General features: G+C 40.9%; 2 protein-coding genes across 5 annotated transcripts in view; one reads left to right on the top strand and one right to left on the bottom strand.

The window, feature by feature from the left end:
- The window catches only part of LOC5516619 (solute carrier family 13 member 5), a 9,177-nt gene extending 5,930 nt beyond the window's left edge, over positions 1–3,247 (bottom strand). The window contains exons 1-4 of one of the 2 annotated variants that reach the window (XM_032386427.2): positions 2,981–3,247; positions 1,416–1,681; positions 620–859; positions 354–387 (exon numbers count right to left, since the gene is read on the bottom strand). In XM_032386427.2, the coding sequence (XP_032242318.2) occupies positions 354–387; positions 620–859; positions 1,416–1,681; positions 2,981–3,247 (807 nt within the window). The remainder of the gene's footprint in view (positions 1–353; positions 388–619; positions 860–1,415; positions 1,682–2,980) is intronic. The other variant, XM_048726729.1, reaches the window with a different exon arrangement.
- On the top strand, positions 3,206–22,850 carry LOC5516616 (rab GTPase-binding effector protein 1). Of its 3 annotated transcripts, XM_048726725.1 has the most exons (23): positions 3,206–3,346; positions 3,430–3,564; positions 4,337–4,540; positions 4,906–5,156; positions 5,860–5,910; positions 5,987–6,058; positions 6,294–6,371; positions 7,142–7,229; positions 7,550–7,597; positions 7,804–8,045; positions 8,415–8,610; positions 11,123–11,304; positions 15,689–15,832; positions 16,898–17,077; positions 17,828–17,866; positions 17,942–18,004; positions 18,410–18,502; positions 18,959–19,058; positions 19,977–20,023; positions 20,141–20,251; positions 20,787–20,903; positions 21,161–21,271; positions 21,740–22,850. In XM_048726725.1, the coding sequence occupies exons 1-23, from the start codon at positions 3,304–3,306 to the stop codon at positions 21,911–21,913; spliced, it is 2,769 nt and encodes a 922-aa protein (XP_048582682.1). In that variant the 5' UTR covers positions 3,206–3,303; the 3' UTR covers positions 21,914–22,850. The 3 variants fall into 3 exon arrangements, with proteins under 3 accessions (XP_048582682.1, XP_048582683.1, XP_048582684.1); XM_048726726.1 differs by lacking the exon at positions 5,860–5,910; XM_048726727.1 differs by lacking the exon at positions 21,161–21,271.

The following is a 22,850-nucleotide window of genomic DNA, read 5'->3' as shown; positions in this document are numbered from 1 at the left end:
AGTGAATAGTGTTTGTGGGGTTCTAGCGGAATAAAGGCAGTAAGTGAATAGTGTTTGTGGGGTTCCAGCGGAATAAAGGCAGTGAGTGAATAGTGTTTGTGGGGTTCTAGCGGAATAAAGGCAGTAAGTGAATAGTGTTTGTGGGGTTCCAGCGGAATAAAGGCAGTAAGTGAATAGTGTGACCGCGCGGAGAATGGGGATGCGAGGTGCCATCCCTCCCATTCCCCTTTCTTCGCGCGGTCATACTCTTCGTTCGCTTTCTATTTCCGATAAAACCCCACAGAAACGCTTCGTTGGCCAAGCAATGTGCTGCGAATAAACGAGAGTTTTGGGAAGGTAAGGAAATGATTTACCTCGTCACTGTCTCTTTCTTCTGACTGATTACTTCTAAAATGGAAAAATGGAAAAAACTAAAAACTTTACAGTTGTGAGCACTATGAATGAGATGATAAATAAAAAATAACAGGAGGGGGCCCAAAAGGGACTTTCAAGGCATTTTCTCCTGTATTTTAGATAATGTCTCATACATTTACTGTATTTTTGGCTGCTAAAAAGGGGGATGCGGGCCCCCTAGGCTACGCCCCTGGTACAATATTGCGGCAATGAACATAAAGCAAACCTTTTGGTGACTTGATCACGTGACGGCGTTACACCTTGCTCAGCCTCCGTCTCGTTCCTTTTCCCCTCGTCCATAAGCGCTTTGCTATCTTTTTCCCCACCCCCCTCCACTGCGTCAATCTTGTCGCGCTTGAGCTCCTGTAACACGGCTTCAGCTATCGGCACCATCATAGCGGTGGTGGCGGTGTTACTGATCCACATAGAAAGAAAGGCAGTGATCGCCATGAAGCCCAGCATCAACCTATGACGCCAGGGAACAATATATTTTTTTTAGTCCCATCGAAACCGGCATATTTCAATTACGAACCTCGGGACTGCAGTCCTTTTTGCTTTTTTCACTGTAGTTTTTAAGAATTTGCAAAAACCTCATCTTTTCCCACCACTAAATCGGACCCAGCATCCGTCAAAATCCTTGAAGCATTTAAATTTGCCAGCAGGACATGACGCTTCCAATTTCAAAGCCCATTTCAAATCAAACATAGTCTCAACGGATAGCACAGGTAACCCTAGCACTCGGTTTGTATTCAGTACGAAAGAGAATTTGTTTAGTGATGAAAAATGGAAAATTAAAGAAAATAGACTTCATAGTGAACTCTCACGCTTGTATGTATGGGTGCTGAAAGGGAAACGAGTGAGTAAAATGGGCCCTTAATACTCAAGAGAGATCCCAAAGAGACAAGAATAAAGTGTTATAAAGATTTTCTGTATTTTCTGTAATAACTCAGTGATTGATTATGAGGGCGCAGGCTGCTTTGCGATGTGGCGTTACGCCGGTTTTCTTTTATTACATGTAATACCTTCTTGGCTGCGATCCCACCAATAGCAGCACGCGTAACGCAATCCTCTTGTGGAGATTCCAGTGTTCAATCGCCACCGCAACGATGAGCCCGCCGATAAACAGGGCAGTGGTATCCTTCAAATAAGGCAGGCTCGCTTCCTGAGCACTGAGTACGCCGAGCATCGGGAAGAGAACCAGCGGTAACAAAGCCGTGACAGCCAGAGGAATGACCTCCGTCACCCAGAAGATGGCCATGATGAGAATAGCATAGGCGCAACGGGCTTCCTGTAACGCAACCAACCTATATGTCACGTAATATAAGGGTCAAAGGAAAATTTTATTTATTATCCCGAGGAGGGTGGGGCTAGGAATTGTATAAACATAAACCCTAAACAACTGCTCCTCTATTAAATAAAGACAAACATGTACAATCCCCCCCCCTGAAACTTCCCAATATTTTCAGTGCCCCCCCCCCCCTTTTCCCGCTTCCACCGACAAGTAACGGCGTTGATACGAGTGTCAGAAAGTATAAGGAAATGCCAGCGTAGGCTGTGGCGCTAGATGTGGAGAAATTCTGAGTCACAGGATCAAAACTATCATAACTGGAGGAGACATTGGAAGCATTGGTGAAAAGGCTACAGAAGCGCAGAAATGAGTTGTACGTCCATGACACGTTCATGCGCCAAGAAGACTGATTCTCTCGATTGTCGGCACTTTAGTCAAATTGGCCAACGCCAAATAAAATCAGGGCTTTTCCCCTCTTTCAAGTTCGATACAGGCAAGAGGCGATCTTTTGACCCATTGTCTTTAGCACTAAATATCGCGTCGTGTGTGATTGCGCGAATAGGGATACTTCAGCCAAAAAGGGGATTTTCTTAGACAAGCATTCCACGAATCATTCCATATCGAAACTCTCATTAATTTTATGATATACTATTTTTTAGAACAACTTATAATTTTTAGTTGAGCCTGGGCCGTTCTTATTTTTGGAGCATTTTAAAGGCTAAACAAATGTTCTTAAAATTTAGTGTATATAAATACCCATGAATTACTAGGCATCAAAAGCAATAAAATATTTTGATCTACATTTTAGAACGCATCAGACTAACAAAACATTATTTTGCTGCTATCTGAGCCTCAGCATGTTCTTTAAATTTGTTGAATTCTAAACTGGACGTTCTTATTAAAAAGATTCTTATGTAAAAGTATAAAATGTTTCTCGAAATCGTCTAAAGCCTTCTGATTCGTGCGCACAATACAAGTAGAAAACATGAGTAATAACTGATACCACACCGTAAAGACCAAATAGTGTTAACCAAATAGTGTTAAGACAGCTTCTGTGATGGCATCAATATGGTAAAAATAAGTATCTTTTGTAATAGTATACCCTAATATACTATGTGTTCTATTAGTAAAACACGTAGGGTCTAATAGGTTTGGTAGAAATTGTTTTTAATGCGACTTAGGAAATTCAGGATCTATGTCGCTGTCCGACAGCTATGAGTGTCCGAATACCTGTCCACAACCATTGCTATAAAGGACCTTTTTAAAACGTTGATTTTGGATACAATAGCCTGTACTCACCCTTGCTTGTAGAATAATCGGGATCGGAGCGAACAACACTGGAGTCAAGATTAGGATCAGGTACCGTCGCCACGACAGTAGCTGCTTCAGAAACAACTTCATTTTCACTTGCAAGAGTTGTCCTCTAAGAAAACATTCTTTCCCAAAAGGAGACTTGAATAAGCTTCTTCGGATGTCCCGAACTCTGATTGTATGTTTTCCCCTTGAAAGCGGAGTCCTGGGTATAGACGCGAAAGCGAGGCTGTGTGGGATAAACATGGCGGCCATGTTTTGGTTCCTGGCGTATTTAGAGCAAGATTGATTTCGCTCATAAAAACTCCGCAATGGCGGAACTAGGGGAATCAGACGACCAGAGCCTGCCACAAGGTATTGTGAACGATATCAGTGAATTTTTATGTTTTCTATAAAGATAATGTGTATTTTGCTGAGATTTTCGAGGTGTTTCTCAGATGTGGAGGCGCTCAAATCGCTCGTCCTGCAACTACAGAAAAGAGAAAGAGAACTAATTTGGATCAAGCAAGAAGCGGAAAATGAGTTTGGAAGAAAGCGAGCTCAATTCAAAGAACTTTATTTATCTCGAGAAGGTGCGAATTATATGAACATCCTTCAACCCAAGCTTACACGCAAATTGGTCAACATCACCACTTCCTTTTTTGTGAACTTTGTAATAAGTTAAGCTTACGTTCTGTTAGTTATTTCCTTTTACACTTTTTATTTTATTTTATTTTATTTTAGTGTTGCTTAACTTGAATTTGATTTGAACAGATTTTTTTAGATCTTACGTAGCCATTTCTTATTAAATGCGTTAATTGTAATTGTGTTGGCTTTTGATTAGTACGGATGACTAGTTTATGATACGTTTGTATGCATATGCCAGGACGTGGGCCTCGAAACAACAAGTCGATTCCTGACAAGAAAAGCTATTTTTCGTTTTTGGAGACCATACAAATCATTCTAAATTCGTGTTTGAGCACTGTTACAACTTTAATTAAAAAGGCCAATTCTTACTCGCATATCTTACTATCTTGTTTACATCATTGAATTGTGTCGATTTGATACAGTTTACATTCTTTGAATTTAAAGGAGCAAAGAGGACTGCATTTCCCATAACCTCTTATATTTGTGTTTGTAATATGAATAAATTTATAGAAATCCATGACAGGACAAACAGGATAATCCGGTCATTCCTTTTCCTGGAATCCTGATTTAGGCACCAGGGTTCTCAAATAATTGTTTAAATAGAATAAGGCAAAACAATATCCACTACTAAACCTGCTGTGAAATGATCGAAAAAAATGTTACAGTATCTACAACCATGACTCTCAGTGCCTATTTCTAAATTTCTTATATTTCTAGCTGAGTTAGATGTACAGAGAAGTCGGGCTGACAAAGCTGAGGGAGCATTTAGTGATTGCCAGCACAAGCTTCAAGAGGCTTGGAATGAGTGTGAAACACTGCGGACTACAGCTGCCCTATTGGAAAGCACACAGAAAGAGGAAATGGAGCGAATACGATCCCACTTCCAGGAAGAGCTAGCATCATTGCAGCATATCATGAAAGGTACTATTCCTGGAATTTGTTGATCATGCTAGTCAGTTTTTTTAGTGTGTATTTTATGTGGTGTTGGGGAAATTAGGGAAATTAGCTCATTGTGAACTGAAGTGATAATGAATTTCTCCAAAACAAGCATCAATGCTTGGAAGTGGACCTGGGATCATGTAGACTGGTTGTTTTGATGGGAAGTTAGACATGGGCACATAGGGGGGTAGGGTGGGTGGGTATTTGAATAAAAATGGCTCTAGAGGGGGGCTTGTTAGAAAAGAGTCTTAAAAAAGATGAGCGGGGCAAAAGAGCTTTTAAAAAGGCAACTTAAATGTGCGGTAATAAGTCTTGATTTGAGTTAATGATTGGCCTTTCCATTTCAGAGGCTGTTAAGGAAGCAAGAAATGGGGCAGCTCATCAATATGAGATGGAGCGGCACTCTCTTATTGCAGCCAATCAGAAGCTTGGCGCTCAGATAAAAGACTTGCAGAATAAACTTGGTCAGGATGGCAGAAATGCTGGGGTAATGTCTGCCATGACAGATGCTGTTGCAGGTGTGGTCAAGAGGTCGTCTGCACCTTCCTCCCCAGCACCTGGTGGTCAGTCTAGTGATCTAGAGGAGGGTTTAAAGAAGGTATATGAATGATGGGAAAGAAGGTATAATAAATTGCAAAAAATGTTTATAGGTTTAGCCAGGCTTCAAGATAAAACAACTATCCTTGCTCTGTGGCAGTCTGTTGTCAATTAATTTTTTTATACATATATAATACTTTAAACCACACATAAAGCACTGCATTACTTGTATATCTGGAACTTGAAGCTTTTTTGACTAATTCGTAGAATGAGATTTAGGGCTTGAGTAAGCAATATCACTACCAAGCTCAAGTGCTTTACATAACTGACCTTAGAGAAGCGTCTAAAAACTTATCTGGTTACCAAAAAGATTTATTTTTTTTAATGTGAGAATGAATGTTAAAATTAAGCCCTGAATATGAAGTATAACTCTGTACCTTTTCAGTGATTTAAGAGTCCTTGTCAACTGCTATTTTGTCACGCTAGCAAAAACCACCCATTTTTATAAGCAATTGTGGTATTTTCTAGATTTTATTGCTTATAACATAGGCCATACCAGCTATGAGCTTGCACACGCATTACAATAGAAACCTACATCAATTACCAGAATGCAGCTTGTGCCAATTAAAGTTTGAACCTAAACAAAGTGTGGGATGGTAGTTGAGGTAGGTTTCCAAGCCGAGTGTGAGTGCATGCTTATACTGTAGTTGGAATAGCCTATTAACCTGATGCTTTGTTATTGATATGCATACGTTTTTGTAAAGGCTCAACAGGATGCTGATGCTTGGAAGTCAATAGTTATGCCCCTAGAGCAGGTGATGGGTATTTTATGACATACATCTAGACCAAACTTGCCTGCTTGACTGTGCTAATGCTGTGTTACATTGAAAGGAGAATGAGGGTCTGAAGACGAGACTAAAGGAGGCACAGGAAAAGCTCTCCACAACAGAAAATAGACTAAAAGTAAGTTGCCACACTTGTATGCCATTCAACATGGGATTATAGCTACAAATATCAATGACACTTTGTAAAAACTCTCATCAAAATTTAAAAAGTCACATTTTGTATTTAGCTTATTTAGCCCTGCAAGGAATTCTTTGTCTTATTTGAAACATTTTTATGTCATTTCATGGTAATCAGGGAATTTTATTTAACAATGAACAGTAACATTTTTGGACCATTCTTATACTTGTTTTAGGAACTGGAAGGGAAAAAAGAGAAAGTTAAAGAAAGTGAAACCAAAGGAGAACATGACAGTGAAGAATTAGAGGAAAAGGTAAATTGGAATTATTCTACACACATAGCAGACATAGTGGACAACGGGGCTAGCTCTCAAGTCTTGCTTACTCTTTTTGTGCATTGGAGAAATGAACTGCACTAGCTCTATGTAGTATTGTTCAGAGGAGCATGTATTTAGACCCCATGCATATGATATCAGGTGTCTCTTTAATCCAACAAAATGTGGGGTAACCTGTCAATACAAGGGATAACTAGTCTTTAAAGGCAAGCTGGCACCCTTGCCAAGGGTAACCTTATCTAAACTATTTAAACTTGATAGTCAGCAAGAAGAGTTATCAGGTGCCTACCAAGAGGGGCGTGTGTATTTCAACCACCCCCACCCCCACCCCCACCCCCACCCCCACCCCCCTTCCCTACCTCCCATTCCTCCTTGATGACCAAAAAGCTGTGCTTTCCTTATAGCCCATGTTCGGTAAGACATGTCAGGACTGGGGCAAGTGCATGAAGATGATGTTCTCGATTAAACAGCAATATTGTGCCTTAGATGAAAAAAAAAACATTTTAAGCACCAGTAGAGGAGCTCAGTTTTTGAACAAGAGAAAAGCTGAGCTTCTGAGCATATTATATGAAAATTCAAAATTCCTAAATTGGTAACAATTTAATCAGAACCTTGTATCCCCCTAGTTATCTCATGATATATCAAGGCTAATATAAATGTAGTTTTATTACCAAAAAAACTGTCTTTTACTTTATGAATGTATGCAGTCGCTGCTCGTGTGTATAAGTTTCTAGTAATTTCCCCTGCAGGTCAAGGAACTCTCACAGTATCTTGAGTCCGAACGGTCTGCTAGGACAGACCTAGAGATGTATGTAGCTGTGCTAAATACACAGAAAGGTGAGGATATAATCAGATAACTTTACACAGGTGCATGGAGATATTGTACGAATCAACACAGGGTTGAAAAGGTATGTTAAACGCCTCTGTAAAACAGATTGGTTGCGCTGACATTTGAGCGTTAGCCCTTGGTCGGAGCAAAAGGAATGCCTACACCACACAAAAGGAATGTCTACACCACGCCTACGCAGACCATCTAGTTTTTCTACAGCTTGCCTGTAGTCTTTCTAGTTATACCATGCATAGAGATATGGTATTTAGTAATTCAATTCATCCCCCTAAGACAAGTCCTTATCATAATTCCTATTTATGTATTCCAGGTGTGCTCCAGGAAGATGCAGAAAAACTTAGAAATGAATTACATAATGGTAGGTAAAAATGGTTCAATTCAGAGGCGAGATCAGCATATCTATTTTTAAATAGGGGCAAGCATTAGAGATTGCTCAGGATTTGAGACGTGACCCCTGGGTGAAATTTGAGATTTTGACACCTCTGGAATACTGAAATTGTTCAAATTTACTGCAAAATCAGGTGGTGAAGATTATGACAAAGTTTATAATTCCATTTTTTTCAGTTTGTAGATTGATTGAACAAGAAAAAACAGCTCACAGAGAACTAAAGAAAACGTGGCAAATGGCTAATGATCAATTTCTGGAAAGTCAAACTTTACAGAATAAAGAATATATTAGAGTATGGAATATACTAACACCTGAACAAAAGCAAACAATTGAAGAACAGCGTCACAGCTCAGCCGAACCTGCGGTGGGAGATCTTATAGATATCATTACTCCCAACTCTTCTATCACATCATTAGAGGTGAGTTTGTATGTTTAATGTGCTGTAGTTTTTGTGTCTCTGGATGTTTTCGATTTATTCTTTATAAAGTACTTTAGGAAAGTTTTCTCATTCAGAACCTGTTTTGCATTCTCGAAGAGTTTTTGACAAAACCCAATCTCAATCTTCCGTACAGAAACGCTGTCTCGCTTTGAAGAGTTTTTGACAATCTCAATCTCCAGTACAGAAATGCTTGCTTCGCAGGCTAAGCACAGTGGTGTGTTCGTATTTCCATATTCATTAGAGATTAATTTGATTGTTTTATACACTTTATCTTGCACTGGCCTGAGCTTTCCATTATCTAATTATTAAGGAAACACGCTGCTTATTTTTGCTTTTTTTCCATTTCAGTCTAGTCATCATTCTTTAGGATACCTTCCCAATGGACCCCCCTCCCTCGTCCACCTCACCAATGATGTTGATGCACACCCGGCTGAGAATGACAGGGGGGAGTCCACTACACACCAAGAAGGGGAAAGGGAGGGAGAATCTGAGGAGAGAGGAAGGAAGAGGGCGTATTCTGCATCTGACCTCAATAACCTGGAAGGTAAGAGAAGGAGGATTTCCCAGGAAGGGAGGATTTCCAGGAAGAGAGAAGTTCCTTGTAAAAGAAATGTTCCTAGTAAGAGAAAGGTACTCAGGAAGAAAAGGTTACCCAGGCAAAGAGGATTTCCAAGAAATAAAAGGGTTTCCAGGAAAGAGGATTTTCCTGGAATAAAATGGTTCCCAGGGGCCGGTTCCTGAAAAGTCGGATAAATTTATCTGCCGATAGAACTTATCCGTAGGTTAAATTTGCTTAGTGGTGGATAGCTATCTGACCGATAAAATCTGGTTCCTGAAAGCAAAGTTATCCCTCCGATTGCTATCGGTAGATAATTGACAAGAAAACTGGTTTGAGGAGTAAATTGTACACATGAAACCCGCTAAATCAGCAAATATTAGCCCGTTTTACCTTAATCTTCGTTTTATTTCACCGTAGAATCTGTGTTCTCCCAATAACCATGGCGACAGTTCATCCGCCATCTTGAATTTTATGACTTATCGGCAGATAGCGACTTATCGGGCCCTCCCGACCTCTGCTAACTTTATCTGCTACTTTATCCAGGAATAACTTTATCGGATGTTTCAGGAACCCAATTTATCTACGGATAGATTTATCTGGATATAAAGTGCATATTTATCTACCGATTACTGCTAACCGAGCTTTCAGGAACCGGCCCCAGGAAGAGAGGTGTTTCAGGAAGAGACGGGTTCCCAGGATTGAATTGGAATGAAGTCTGAGAAGGCCCGTGGATTGGGATTAAAATGGGTTGTCCAAAAATTATCTGAAGAAGAAAATAGATTGGCCTAGCCGAATGAACATCATCAAATGAACACAAAGATTATCGTTGCTCAATGACTAAAAAGTTCCTCAAAGTACACTTTTTTTGCCCAAAATAAAACAATAGCGCGTTAAAAGTACAGAAAGATTTGACGTCACGCAAAAGTTCTTGCGCGCGAATTTCCAAGTGACTGTCAAACAACCTCTTACCACCTGCGATATAACGACAAAATACGACAGGTACCAGCGGAGAAAGTGTAGACAAGAATGTTTGGTTTGGGAATGCCTTTATACATGCTTGTATAGAAAGTATTTTAGATAAGCTATCAAACAGGTTTTTTAATAGCCTGCGCGTTCCTAAAGAACAGGCTAGGTTTTGGATATAACACGTTTCCGCCAGTTTTGATCTTGTTGCGACTATTTGGCAAAATTAAGCGTTAAAGCGAAATGGAGCAAGCTACATTAAATTCATACATCAATTTCCGAGCAATTTGTTTACGGAACTAGTTAGTTATGAGATTGAAAAACTAACTAAGATTTGCTTTTTCCAGTTATTTTTGTTGTTTACGTTTTTATATGGGTGAGCCTCTAAATTTATCCTTAATGTTAGCTCGATAACCACGCCTCATAATCGCTGGATAAGCCTCAGAACCGAGAGCCGTATAATCTTCAGCCCTTTCTTGTGCCTACAAGCGGCTTGTTTATCAGCGATCGTCTCCGGATAAGAAAAAGAAGACTAGTGGGTAGGATAGGGGATGCACCCGATTTTCTCTAGCTAGCCATGACGGAGCTGTTGCTCGGATACATTCAGAGGAGCTTGTTTCTCGCCAACAACAAGTTGCCCGAGAAGCACTTCATTTTGGGTGTGTAGAATTGTTCTCAAAGTCGCCACTACAGACTCGAAGCTAGAGATAGGTGCAGGGAGGAGCGGACTTCTCGCTTCGGCCGCTAAAAAAATGGTATTTTCTCGTCACAAAATCGCGAAATCCTAGATTATGTTTTTCAAAAGAAATGCGTTAAATTGCGTTTATGTTTAATAATGCTTTTCGCAGCTTAAATAGCGTTGACTTCTGCACTATGTAAATCTACCTAACTGTACTCGCTATATAAGAAGTTGTATTAGTCCGTTTTCCTGTTGTATGTTAGCGGTTGAATTAGTCCGTTTTTCTTGTGCACTACTAGTCGTAAACTTCTTTACTTTTCTAGTTAGCTTTTAAAGGGGATAGTTTAACAGATGCCGCTGCGCAACTTACTAGCGCACAAAATTAAACGCTCCCCGTGGGCCCTGCATATAATCGAAACTGTTATTCTTTCAATGCATCAAATGGATGACCAAGAGAATCGAACCAAAAGGTTGTCAGATTCTTTAGGGTAGGGTTGCTTCTGCTCGGATTATTTGGTATAAAAACCGTGGTTTCCAGGGAGAGCGGGGTTTCAAGGAAAAGAGGGGTTACCAGGGAGAGAGGGGTTACCAGGGAGAGAGGGGTTGCCAGGGAGAGAGGGGTTGCCAGGGAGAGAGGGGTTGCCAGGGAGAGAGGGGTTGCCAGGGAGAGAGGGTTTCAAGGAAAAGTGGGTTTTTCAGGAAAAGAGAGTTTCCCAGAAAGTATGAGAATGTATGTAAACCGTGGTGCATGGAAGTCATATGACATAGATATCTTGACTCCATCATCGCGAGATGTGGGGCGAATTATGTTCTAATTATAAATATTGATCCCTTTGTTTTACCCACAACTCATAGCAAGCAATGTGGACGTCTCCAGAGCCAAGTCCGCAGACCATATCCTCACCACAGGGAGCCCGACACCCGCCAGTATCGCCGACGATAAGGCCATTCGTGACAGTCCTCTCCTTGACCTCGCGACAAAGCCGAAGACGCCAACCAAGGGCGGCAGGATAGACTGGCAGACCTTTCAAGAGGAGGTAACTCAAAGTATGAACGCATTTGTAAAAAAAAAATACAATCTTCCGGACCCTCTTTAATTGTGAGAAAATACGTTTATCTATTTTTGATGCCGATCTTTTCTTATTATTTAAAGATTTGATTTACTAAGAGTAGTATTACAGGTAGGTTTAGGTGACCATTTCCGTCCGAATTTTTGCCGTCGCATCGGCTGAATTGGCCGTCGCAACTGATACGACGACCGTCGGAATAGAATAGCCGTCGGAACTAAATAGCCGTCGCACCGGCTGAATTGGCCGTCGCAACTGATACGACGGCCGTCGGAATAGAATAGCCGTCGAAACTGAATAGCCGTCGCACCGGCTGAATTGGCCGTCGCAACTGATACGACGGCCGTCGGAACTGAATAGCCGTCGCACAGGCTGAATTGGCCGTCGCAACTGATACGACGGCCGTCGGAACTGAATAGCCGTCGGAACTAAATGACCGTTGGAACTGAATGGCCGTCGGAATTGAATGGTCATTGGAATTGAATACCATCCGCAAATTAACCCAAATTTTACCGTTAGATATAGGGATAACTCGTAGCGTGTCGTTTTGCGTTTAACTTAAAAATAATATTCTCAAAGACACCTCGAAGACAAAGTCTCCTTTTTTTACGAAGACACATTTTGTGTTTTTGTTGTTTATTATCCTAGCCACCAAGTCCACGGTTAATAGAAAGGGGAAAGACACTTCAAGCGCTCTGTTTTCTTCTTCTAGATAATGTAAAGTCGTTTGTTGACTTAGTAAAACATTATAAGATTAATACGTCTTTTGTTTACGGTCTTGTCATCCCAATACTCAATCTTGTTATGCTAATGGCGTGGTTTTGGATCGCGAGGTCACGCAAAGAGCGTAAGAAAAATCGTAAGGTTAACAGGTCTCTTAGATGGTACGTTCACCGGCGGAATTGCCGTCGCAATATACAACTTCACTAAACGACGGCCGTTGGAATAGAATGCCCGTAAAGAATACCAATGTAAAACTGGAACAAATAAAAAAAAGAAAAAAAAAGAAAGAAATAATACCGGGTCGAGAGTAAATAAAACGCACCATTGCTGATCGAGAGTGACAGAGCCGACAGTATGCCGAGCTATTAGGGTACTTTTCTTGATTTAGTTTTTAAGTGCTATTATTTTTACGGAGCCTAGGCGTTCTTATCTTTGTATAGCTTCACCCGCGTGGGACTAATTATTACTTGTCATTACTTTTAAATATCTGTTGTCCTATTAAAGCACTGTTGACATTTTCGTCTGTAAGGTCAAGATTTGTGGAGGCAACGTACCCTAATTGATGGGTGAGAAAGAGTCTTTGATCACATATTACGAGTCTTGTACTAGAAAAGGCAGGATTTGAGAGAATGAGGACCACCAAAAGGGAGAAGGATGTATGGAAATCATACGGGGTCGATCTCAAGACGTTGCATTGTTTATAGCAAACACTTTTTATTTTATGTTAAAAAGAATAAAAAAAATAACGATTGATTTTGGGAGCGTTTAAGTATAAAAGGTTTTTAGCTGACCACAAGATAACCAGTAGATCACATACACACAAAGAAAACAAGCATGTTTGCATTATTGGATTTTCACTGTAATGCCGTTTATCCTAAAATGGCCGAGTTTTAGTGACATTTGAATACGCAATAATGACTTTTCTAATTCCATTTGTAAGACTTTGTTTTACTTTGCTTTTCCTAAGAAACGCCTTTGTGGTTTCTTTTCCAGTTTCTTTCCCAGCAGTTTATCTACGATTATAAAATGGTTTATCCCAAATCGGAACGTCTCCCTGTTGAGGAATCGGCTGCTTCCGGAACATCTTTGATAGCAGGAATTTCCTCTTACTAATAGCGGCCTTGGTAGCTTCACTCCAGTCAAATCCGTCGTTGTCCATTAGGTTCTTTCGTGTATCCATGATTTTCTTGTAAGTAGGGTCCTTCCGTAAAGTACGCATCCATTTTAGATGTTCAAAAAGTACTTGTCTTAGCTCTTTTCGATAGAAGGGAACAAGGTCATTTGTTGCGTGGGCTTCAGCTACCTCTGTAGCGTTTCCTTGCTGCTCATATTTTGCAACAAGTTCTTTCCAATGGTCATGGAAGCGATCCACTGATTCAGCTTGGAGACGATCCCAGAAATTTGGGACAGTATCATCTATATTTTCGTCTGAAGAGGACTCTTCATTTGTAGTATGATCGAAATGGGTAGATTCACTATCCGAATAATCTTCAAATGTTCCTGTCGAGACGTTGGATTCGTCACCTGAGTAATGCCCAATAGATCCCATACTAGCGTGGCCTTTACGCTATGGCGTCCAGAGTAGAATGAGGAATGGTTCGTCCTTCTAGTCTTGTTATAGCTTGTTATAATACAATTCGAATTCAAAATGATTTGAATCTGTTAGGGCGGGAGAACCTGCGGTAACGGTTATGTGCTCGTACCTTATCAGAGATCATATATTTTGTAGCATCTGCTCGATGTTCAACAAATCTGATTCGAGGTTGAAGTTTGGCTTCTTGTAGCACTATCTAAGAGATGTACATCTGCAAGATGGTTAGCTAGTCGAACTAGCTGTTTCGCAAGGAAACGCTACAGAGGTAGCTGAAGCCCACGCAACAAATGACCTTGTTCCCTTCTATCGAAAAGAGCTAAGACAAGTACTTTTTGAACATCTAAAATGGATGCGTACTTTACGGAAGGACCCTACTTACAAGAAAATCATGGATACACGAAAGAACCTAATGGACAACGACGGATTTGACTGGAGTGAAGCTACCGAGGCCGCTATTAGTAAGAGGAAATTCCTGCTATCAAAGATGTTCCGGAAGCAGCCGATTCCTCGACAGGAAGACGTTCCGATTTGGGATAAACCATTTTATAATCGTAGATAAACTGCTGGGAAAAAAACCACAAAGGCGTTTCTTAGGAAAAGCAAAGTAAAACAAAGTCTTACAAATGGAATTAGAAAAGTCATTATTGCGTATTCAAATGTCACTAAAACTCGGACATTTTAGGATAAACGGCATTACAGTGAAAATCCAATAATGCAAACATGCTTGTTTTCTTTGTGTGTATGTGATCTACTGGTTATCTTGTGGTCAGCTAAAAACCTTTTTTACTTAAACGCTCCCAAAATCAATTGTTATTTTTTTTAATTCTTTTTAACATAAAATAAAAAGTGTTTGCTATAAACAATGCAACGTCTTGAAATCGACCCCGTATGATTTCCATACATCCTTCTCCCTTTTGGTGGTCCTCCTTCTCTCAAATCCTGCCTTTTCTAGTACAAGACTCGTAATATGTGATCAAAGACTCTTTCTCACCCATCAATTAGGGTACGTCGCCTCCACAAATCTTGACCTTACAGACGAAAATGTCAACAGTGCTTTAATAGGACAACAGATATTTAAAAGTAATGACAAGTGATAATTAGTCCCACGCGGGTAAAGCTATACAAAGATAAGAACGCCTAGGCTCCGTAAAAATAATAACACTTAAAAACTAAATCAAGAAAAGTACCCCAATAGCTCGGCATACTGTCGGCTCTGTCACTCTCGATCAGCAATGGTGCGTTTTATTTATTCTCGACCCGGTATTATTTCTTTCTTTTTTTTCTTTCTTTATTTGTTCCAGTTTTACATTGGTATTCTTTACCGGCATTCTATTCCAACGGCCGTCGTTTAGTGAAGTTGTATATTGCGACGGCAATTCCGCCGGTGAACGTACCATCTAAGAGACCTGTTAACCTTACGATTTTTCTTACGCTCTTTGCGTGACCTCGCGACCCAAAACCACGCATTAGCATTACAAGATCGAGTATTGGGATGACAAGACCGTAAACAAAAGACGCATTAATCTTATAATGTTTTACTAAGTCAACAAACGACTTTACATTATCTAGAAGAAGAAAACAGAGCGCTTGAAGTGTCTTTCCCCTTTCTATTCACCGTGGACTTGGTGGCTAGGATAATAAACAACAAAAATAAATGTGTCTTCGTAAAAAAGGAGACTTTGTCTTCGAGGTGTCTTTGAGAATATTATTTTTTAAGTTAAACGCAAAACGACACGGTACGAGTTATCACTATATCTAACGGTAAAATTTGGGTTAATTTGCGGATGGTATTCAATTCCAATGACCATTCAATTCCGACGGCCATTCAGTTCCAACGGTCATTTAGTTCCGACGGCTATTCAGTTCCGACGGCCGTCGTATCAGTTGCGACGGCCAATTCAGCCGATGCGACGGCAAAAATTCGGACGGAAATGGTCACCTAAACCTACCTGTAATACTACTACTAAGGAAAAGCTATTGCTAGCAAGGAACCTTGGAAAATTTATTATATAACCTGTTTGACTGGTTATAAAACAGGTTAAGCTGTCGCACGAGGGAGAGATTAGCCGCGCATGCGTAATGTGCCAGAACTACGAGCATCAGCTGCAGGCAGTTCAATCCGAGAGACAGAAGTTCAAGAACCTTGCCGCCAACCTACAGAAGGCGCTCGATCAGGAAAAGGTAACACTTGAGCCATACAGTATAACATGTTTAACCGTGGCCACCAATCAAAGGTAACACTCGAGCCATACAGTAGGACATGTTTAACCGTGGCCACCAGTCAAAGGTAACACTTGAGCCATACAGTGGGACACGTTTAACCGTGGCCACCAATCAAAGGTAACACTTGCGCCATACAGTAGGACACGTTTAACCGTGGCCACCAATCAAAGGTAACACTTGATCCATACAGTAGAACACGTTTAACCGTGGCCACCAATCAAAGGTAACACTCGCGCCATACAGTAGGACACGTTTAACCGTGTCCACCAATCAAAGGTAACACTTGCGCCATACAGTAGGACACGTTTAACCGTGGCCACCAATCAAAGGTAACACTCGCGCCATACAGTAGGACACGTTTAACCATGGCCACCAATCAAAGGTAACACTCGCGCCATACAGTAGGACACGTTTAACCGTGGCCACCAATCAAAGGTAACACTTGAGCCATACAGTAAGACACGTTTTACCGTGGCCACCAATCAAAGGTAATACTTGCGCCATACAGTAGGACACGTTTTACCGTGGCCACCAATCAAAGGTAACACTCGCGCCATACAGTAGGACACGTTTAACCGGGAACACCAATCCAAGTTATAAGAAAGTTAGCCAATAAGCAGCGCGAATCACAGTCTTGGATTGGCACGAACTGGATAACTAGAAGAATTTCGTCGTGCTCTGGTGTGCACTTGTTTCTTTTTCTAGTTGGTTGGTTCGTGAAGGATATGTCAATCAGATAGTACGTTTCTCGTACCCTTACGGGTTTTCCATATCTATTCGGGTTTGGTATAAATATTTTATTTGTCAGTAGTGACAACCTAAAATCGCTAATCTAGTTCCTCTCAGGGAAGTAGCTATGGTTTGCTAAGTGGTTACCTGGAGGAGGTAGAGCTTGCATTGCCTAGGCGTACATTCTACGGTGATTATGCCTTGTGGTGTTCATAAATGAATTACTTTGGACGTGATATGCTTCTCGTGCCAAAACTTCACGCATCCAAACGACTTATGAATTATTCGTCACAGAAAGCTCTATTCGAGGAGCAAAGACTGCGCAGCCGTTTAGAGGAGAGTGTGGCAAATGCTGGAGCTGATGCGCAAGCGCAGATTAACGACCAGGCCTCCACTCTCGCCAAGCTAGAGAAACTTATGAGCAGCGTGCAACAAAAACACGACGCAGCAAAGGACGAGGCAACGAAGACAATAGTGAGTACCAGGCACAGTGACCTATTGGTGTCATCTTCTGGCTGGGATAGGGGACTTGCGCTTAAGAGATCACGTGACTGTTTGGGTGGCAAACTAGCACGCGCTCAGGCTTTTAGCAGCAAAATAACAACAACAAAAAGCAATTTATTCAGCGCTTACGAAAAAAGCCAGAATTTTTTTTTGCAGAAAGGGTTGAGTTTCATAGAAATTTTTTTTCTCTGGTGTGACGGGCAAAAGAAATTTCTGTGATTATTTTGGTTTCAATTTGCCACCCAGCAAGGTCACGTTATTTCTTAGCCCAAGTTCGCGTTCAAACTACAAATACTCTTCCGACAATTAAATTGTTGGTCACACCCGCCATATTATTTTTTAAAACTTCATAATCGAGATTTTACCCACCGGGCGCATTGTTTCTCCATTTTCTGCTCACAGAGAATACCAGTCGTTTTATACATACCCTTCAACCACTCTTCATTAATTAAATTGTAATTTAATTATAATTAATATCGACGACGCTGTAAGCAATCATGGCTTTTAGAACACGCATGTGAGTCGAAAATATTGAGTGAAAGAATATTTATAGTTTGCACTTCAAGACTTTGTATGGGTTGTTCGCGTAGTAATGCAAACAACCTGAATGCTACCACTGCTATAATCTTCTTACGCGCTTGTGGTGGTGGACATATTAGAAATAATTGTGAGAATGGTCTGGTTGATAAAGGCTTAACTAACTTGAGACTTTTGTTTTAGGCCGAACTTGTCGCTTCGAGAGATGAATTAACGTCAGAGGTATGTTATCTCAGAATAGGTAAAAATTGGCCTCCACCTCGGCTCGTAATTACATATCTCTCATTGGCTTTACAGCTTGAGCGCTTGCGGTCCGAGTACAACACATTGCAGGACTCCGCATTACAGCAGATGACGCAGGTTTGTGTTATATAATAAAGGGCCAATAGGAGTAAAGCCCTGTGCAAACATAACCAACATCCTTGATGGGCCAACTTATATTGTGCTTTTCTCGCGGATAATTTTAATTCTAGCTTAAACGTCTAGCGGCTCTTGTTGGACTGTTTGAACATTGAAATAACAACATCATAACGTTAACCCTAGCTTAACGTTTTGTCAACAATGTTGCCAAAACGTCAACAATGTTGGCGCCATTATTGTTGGAAGTGTTTGCAAGCAGTTTTGATGGAGTTAAAAAAAATAGCAACGGGCATATCTTTCTCTGTGGCGTAATTTAATGGAGCTCAAAATAATGGCTCAGAACATATTTCGCTTTGTAGCGTGACTGGCCCAGGGCATATCTGTAAAGTGATTTGTTTATGTTAGATGGACTCAGATGCACGCGTAACGGAAATGAAGGAACAGCTTCTACAGATACGAGCCGCAGCCGAGGGGACTGAAGAAAAACTCAAGAGCGAGGTACGTTGTGCTAAACCCATGAGTGCGATACATGTGCTGTACATGCTGTAAAAGGGGCTTAGGAATACAAAGACGTGGTGCTTACACCGTTGACGAGTTAAGTGTTGTTTTAGAAATCTCGAAAACAGTCCAAAGATAAACAAAATAATTATTTAGGGTTTATTGTATGATTTGTGGTCATTCAAATAAATGAAATATTGGGGCTTGAAAGTTCCACGTCGAGCAGATGGCAATATAATTTTTAGGTGCCGGTACAGGATGTACGCGTAGATCGACTAAACCATTTAAGATCTTCTGTAAACATATTATCCATTTTACGTAAAAGTGTTTCCTTTATCTGGTATTTTTGGATGAAGTAAACAGCCAGTTTTACATAGTTTTGTGACTCATATTTCTCAATTTCTTTGTACAAACATGCTTTATATAAAAGCGGTAATGACATTACTTACCTTGTAGATTGCATTCCTCAAGGATCGTGCGGTCGCCGAGCAGATGAATAAGGAGAGTATGGAGGAAATGCTACAGGCCGAGCTGGACTCCGTCAGAGCTGAGCTAGGTATGTGCACGTAGACTGGTGGTTTGTAGTAAGATAGTATGGAGGGAAAGCTACAGGCCGAGCTGGACTTGTGTCAGAGCTGAGCTAGGTATGTGCACGTAGACTGGTGGTTTGTAGTAAGAGAGTATGGAGGGAAAGCTACAGGCCGAGCTGGACTTGTGTCAGAGCTGAGCTAGGTATGTGCACGTAGACTGGTGGTTTGTAGTAAGAGAGTATGGAGGAAATGCTACAGGCCGAGCTGGACTTGTGTCAGAGCTGAGCTAGGTATGTGCACGTAGACTGGTGGTTTGTAGTAAGAGAGTATGGAGGGAAAGCTACAGGCCGAGCTGGACTTGTGTCAGAGCTGAGCTAGGTATGTGCACGTAGACTGGTGGTTTGTAGTAAGAGAGTATGGAGGGAAAGCTACAGGCCGAGCTGGACTTGTGTCAGAGCTGAGCTAGGTATGTGCACGTAGACTGGTGGTTTGTAGTAAGAGAGTATGGAGGAAATGCTACAGGCCGAGCTGGACTTGTGTCAGAGCTGAGCTAGGTATGTGCACGTAGACTGGTGGTTTGTAGTAAGAGAGTATGGAGGAAATGCTACAGGCCGAGCTGGACTCTGTCAGAGCTGAGCTAGGTATGTGCACGTAGACTGGTGGTTCTTGCACGTGATTAACACGTGAACAAATGCATCACTCGAAAGAAAATGGTATCTCTACATTAAGCACAGGCTTGTACACTTGAACGAATGCTATTTGCGCGTTTCACTCTAGAACAAATAGTCTGTACACGTCAAACACAACCGGACAACTGGTGAACGTGGACTACTTTTTTTTACTTAATTTATTTCGTTTGTTTAGTGCTCATTGCACATCAGTATATACTGAAAGTACTAGATCAGCGAGAAATGTTAGCTAAATATTGTATTTTCCTGTTGTAGCCACGATGTCAGAGAGGTTAGAATCGGAACAGAAAGAACATGCACAGGTAAAATGGTACATGAACACTTTAGAAATAGAAACATTTTTGAAAATAAGTCAATGATAAACAATTTGTGTTAAGGATTTTAAAACTCGTCTAACGGTGCAACTTTTTTATTCATAGGCTGAAGCAAAAACACAGAAATCAGAACAGTTTCTACGAAATATTGAAGCGAAATCGAAGCAAGTGATTATAGCTCTTCGTGGGCAGTTAGACGAAGCAAGCGAAGAGAAGGTAGTGTGCAAGTTATCCGGGTTATATCATGATTGTGATGATAATATTTTAATCACGATAATGATGATGACGATAACTGCTGTACTGATGAAGATTTCTGATGGTAATAAAGTTGATTATGCCAAACGATAACTGCTGTACTGATGCAGATTTCTGATTGTAATAAAGTTGATTATGCCAAACGATGACGAACGTTATCACGATGATGGTAGTCTGATTTATGAGACCGCACGTGATCGTGAAACAAACGACCGGGTGCCCTCTGATAAATCAGGCTATGTTGATAGTGATGAAAATTGGTGGTGGTTGTGATGGTTATGATGAGGATAATTAAAATGATGATATAGATGATGGTCGATAATGATCGTGGTAGTGATGATGGTGATTATGATGTTGGCAGTGATGTTTGGTGGCGATGAGGGTCATTGAGTGGTAATTATTGTGATAAAAATAATGACAAGAAAGTTGGTGTGAAAGATTATGACAAATAGATCATAAATGCCGATTAACTAAAAAAAAATCATTCTTTTCGCAGGTTAAACTCGAAGAAGAAGTAAATAGATTAAAAAATCAAGTCCAGTCCCTGAATTCTCAGCTAAACGAGAGTGAGACAGTACAGAGGGACTTTGTCAAGCTTTCTCAAACCCTGCAGGTAAATATCGCAATATTCACCCGAGCTCAAACCAATATCCACCTAAGCTCAAACCCTGCAGGTACATATTTCAAAATTCACCTGAGCTCCCCATGCGCTAAGACTCAGCGCTTTCTTTCTTCGGCCTCGTAAATAACACCAGCAATGGCTGCCTTTGGGGAGATCCTCAAACACCACTGGCCCCCCGAATATACTATAAACTGCCAAATCGTTGCCCAAATCAATTCAGTAAGTGTTTGCGCTTACTCGGTTAACAGATGCAGCTCGCCGAAATGCAGGAATCAGAAAATGAAGTTCGGTGGGAGCATAAAGATGATGCACGTGAATGCCGAAACTGCCAAAAACCGCTAAACACAAACAAAGATAAAGTACGAGATAATGTTCTATTTCGGACAAATCACAAGAAAGAGGGGAAAACAGGGGAACTAGCCCCCTCCGCAGGCGTTTTTAAACCTTAGCAAAAGGGAATTTAATCGGAATAGCTTCGCAGGCTTCCTGCGGTGAAAAAAAAAGGTCAAATGCGTCCACGGGATCCCCTAGCGGCCTCGATTCTTTTCTTTAGCTGCTTGGGCAAAGGCATGCGGAGGGATTAGATTGTTCAAATCGAGAAAATGTTAGGCAATTTAGTCATAATACATATTACCGTGTTGTTGTTTTTTTACACGAAAAGAGTTCTGAATGATGACCTAGTTTGTACAGGTTAAAGTGCGTACTTAGGCTGTTTTCTGCGCTAAGCCACGCAAATTTTGCTTAAATATGGCTAGTTTTCTGTATGTCGGATACTTCTGTTTGCCCTTAAAAGAGACTTCACTTTCCTGTATCTCTTGTGCCTTCAGTATCACTGCCACCATTGCGGGAAGATCTTCTGTGAAGGATGTCGCTCCAAGACGTTCAGCAACTCGTCCACCCGTCGTCCTCACCAAGTTTGCGATGCCTGTTACGCCACGCTCACAAATGATCCCAAAGCCTTACTGGACGCTAAGCTTCACGAGAATGCTACTTTACTTTAATGGAAATTCAGATCAATCATAAAATCTATATTTTCGCATTAAAATTTTCTCCATTAAGTGTGCGACGCCTGTTATGCCAAGTTCACTAATTATCCAAAGACAGAGAGTCCATATTTTCTCATTCTTAAACAAGGCGATATAGATTTTTGTATATTACATACACGGGAGATTGCAATTTGATACACGATAAGGATTTATCTACATGTCATCGTGCGGAGACAATACACCAAAAACTGGAATTCGACTCTGCCAAAAATCGTGTGGAGAATTCACTGGACAGTCACATAATGCAGTGTTCAGTGTGGATTGAAAACATAGATATGGAGATAAAGTTGGTCTAGCAGTATCATACACAATGATTCATTCATGATGCTGTCTTTTGCATCTTTGTCGTTCTGCTTTACTATACATTAGGGACATCTTCTAAGTATTAGCAAGGATGGATGAGCATATCAGAGTCTACAATGGCAGGATTATTTCTGCATATCATCTATCCATGGCTAGTGCTACAATTTAAGATAGGATGGCAAATAAAATAATGATGGCCAAGCTAGCGATGAAACAATTTGATAAAAAAGAAGACTTGTTCACACAGAGCAGGCCATAGCCAGGATTTCGAGTGGGGGGGGGGGGGGGCATCGTTTACCCATAAAGCGCACCATTTTCTTTTGATAGCTAATCCTACCTCATAGTGGTACTTAATTTTCTGACCCCCCCCCCCCCCCCCCCCCCGGCTACCGTCCTACAACATCCCTTAGATAACTTGTTATTATACCAAAAAAACTATCTTAGGAATGGGTGGTCATACAAAGAAGATAGCATAAATGTTACATTGTAACACTAATATTGTTCAGTGGGGTAATGGGCAGATGGTTTAACCATTTTCAAATATAACATACTTTTCTACAGTGAGTAATAAAACATTGAAATTTGAGTA

This window comes from Nematostella vectensis, chromosome 4 (genome assembly GCF_932526225.1).
Source record: "Nematostella vectensis chromosome 4, jaNemVect1.1, whole genome shotgun sequence".
NCBI classification, from domain to species: Eukaryota; Metazoa; Cnidaria; class Anthozoa; order Actiniaria; family Edwardsiidae; genus Nematostella; species Nematostella vectensis.
Note: the sequence above shows the minus strand (reverse complement) of the source record. Positions and strands in the feature narration are given on the sequence as shown.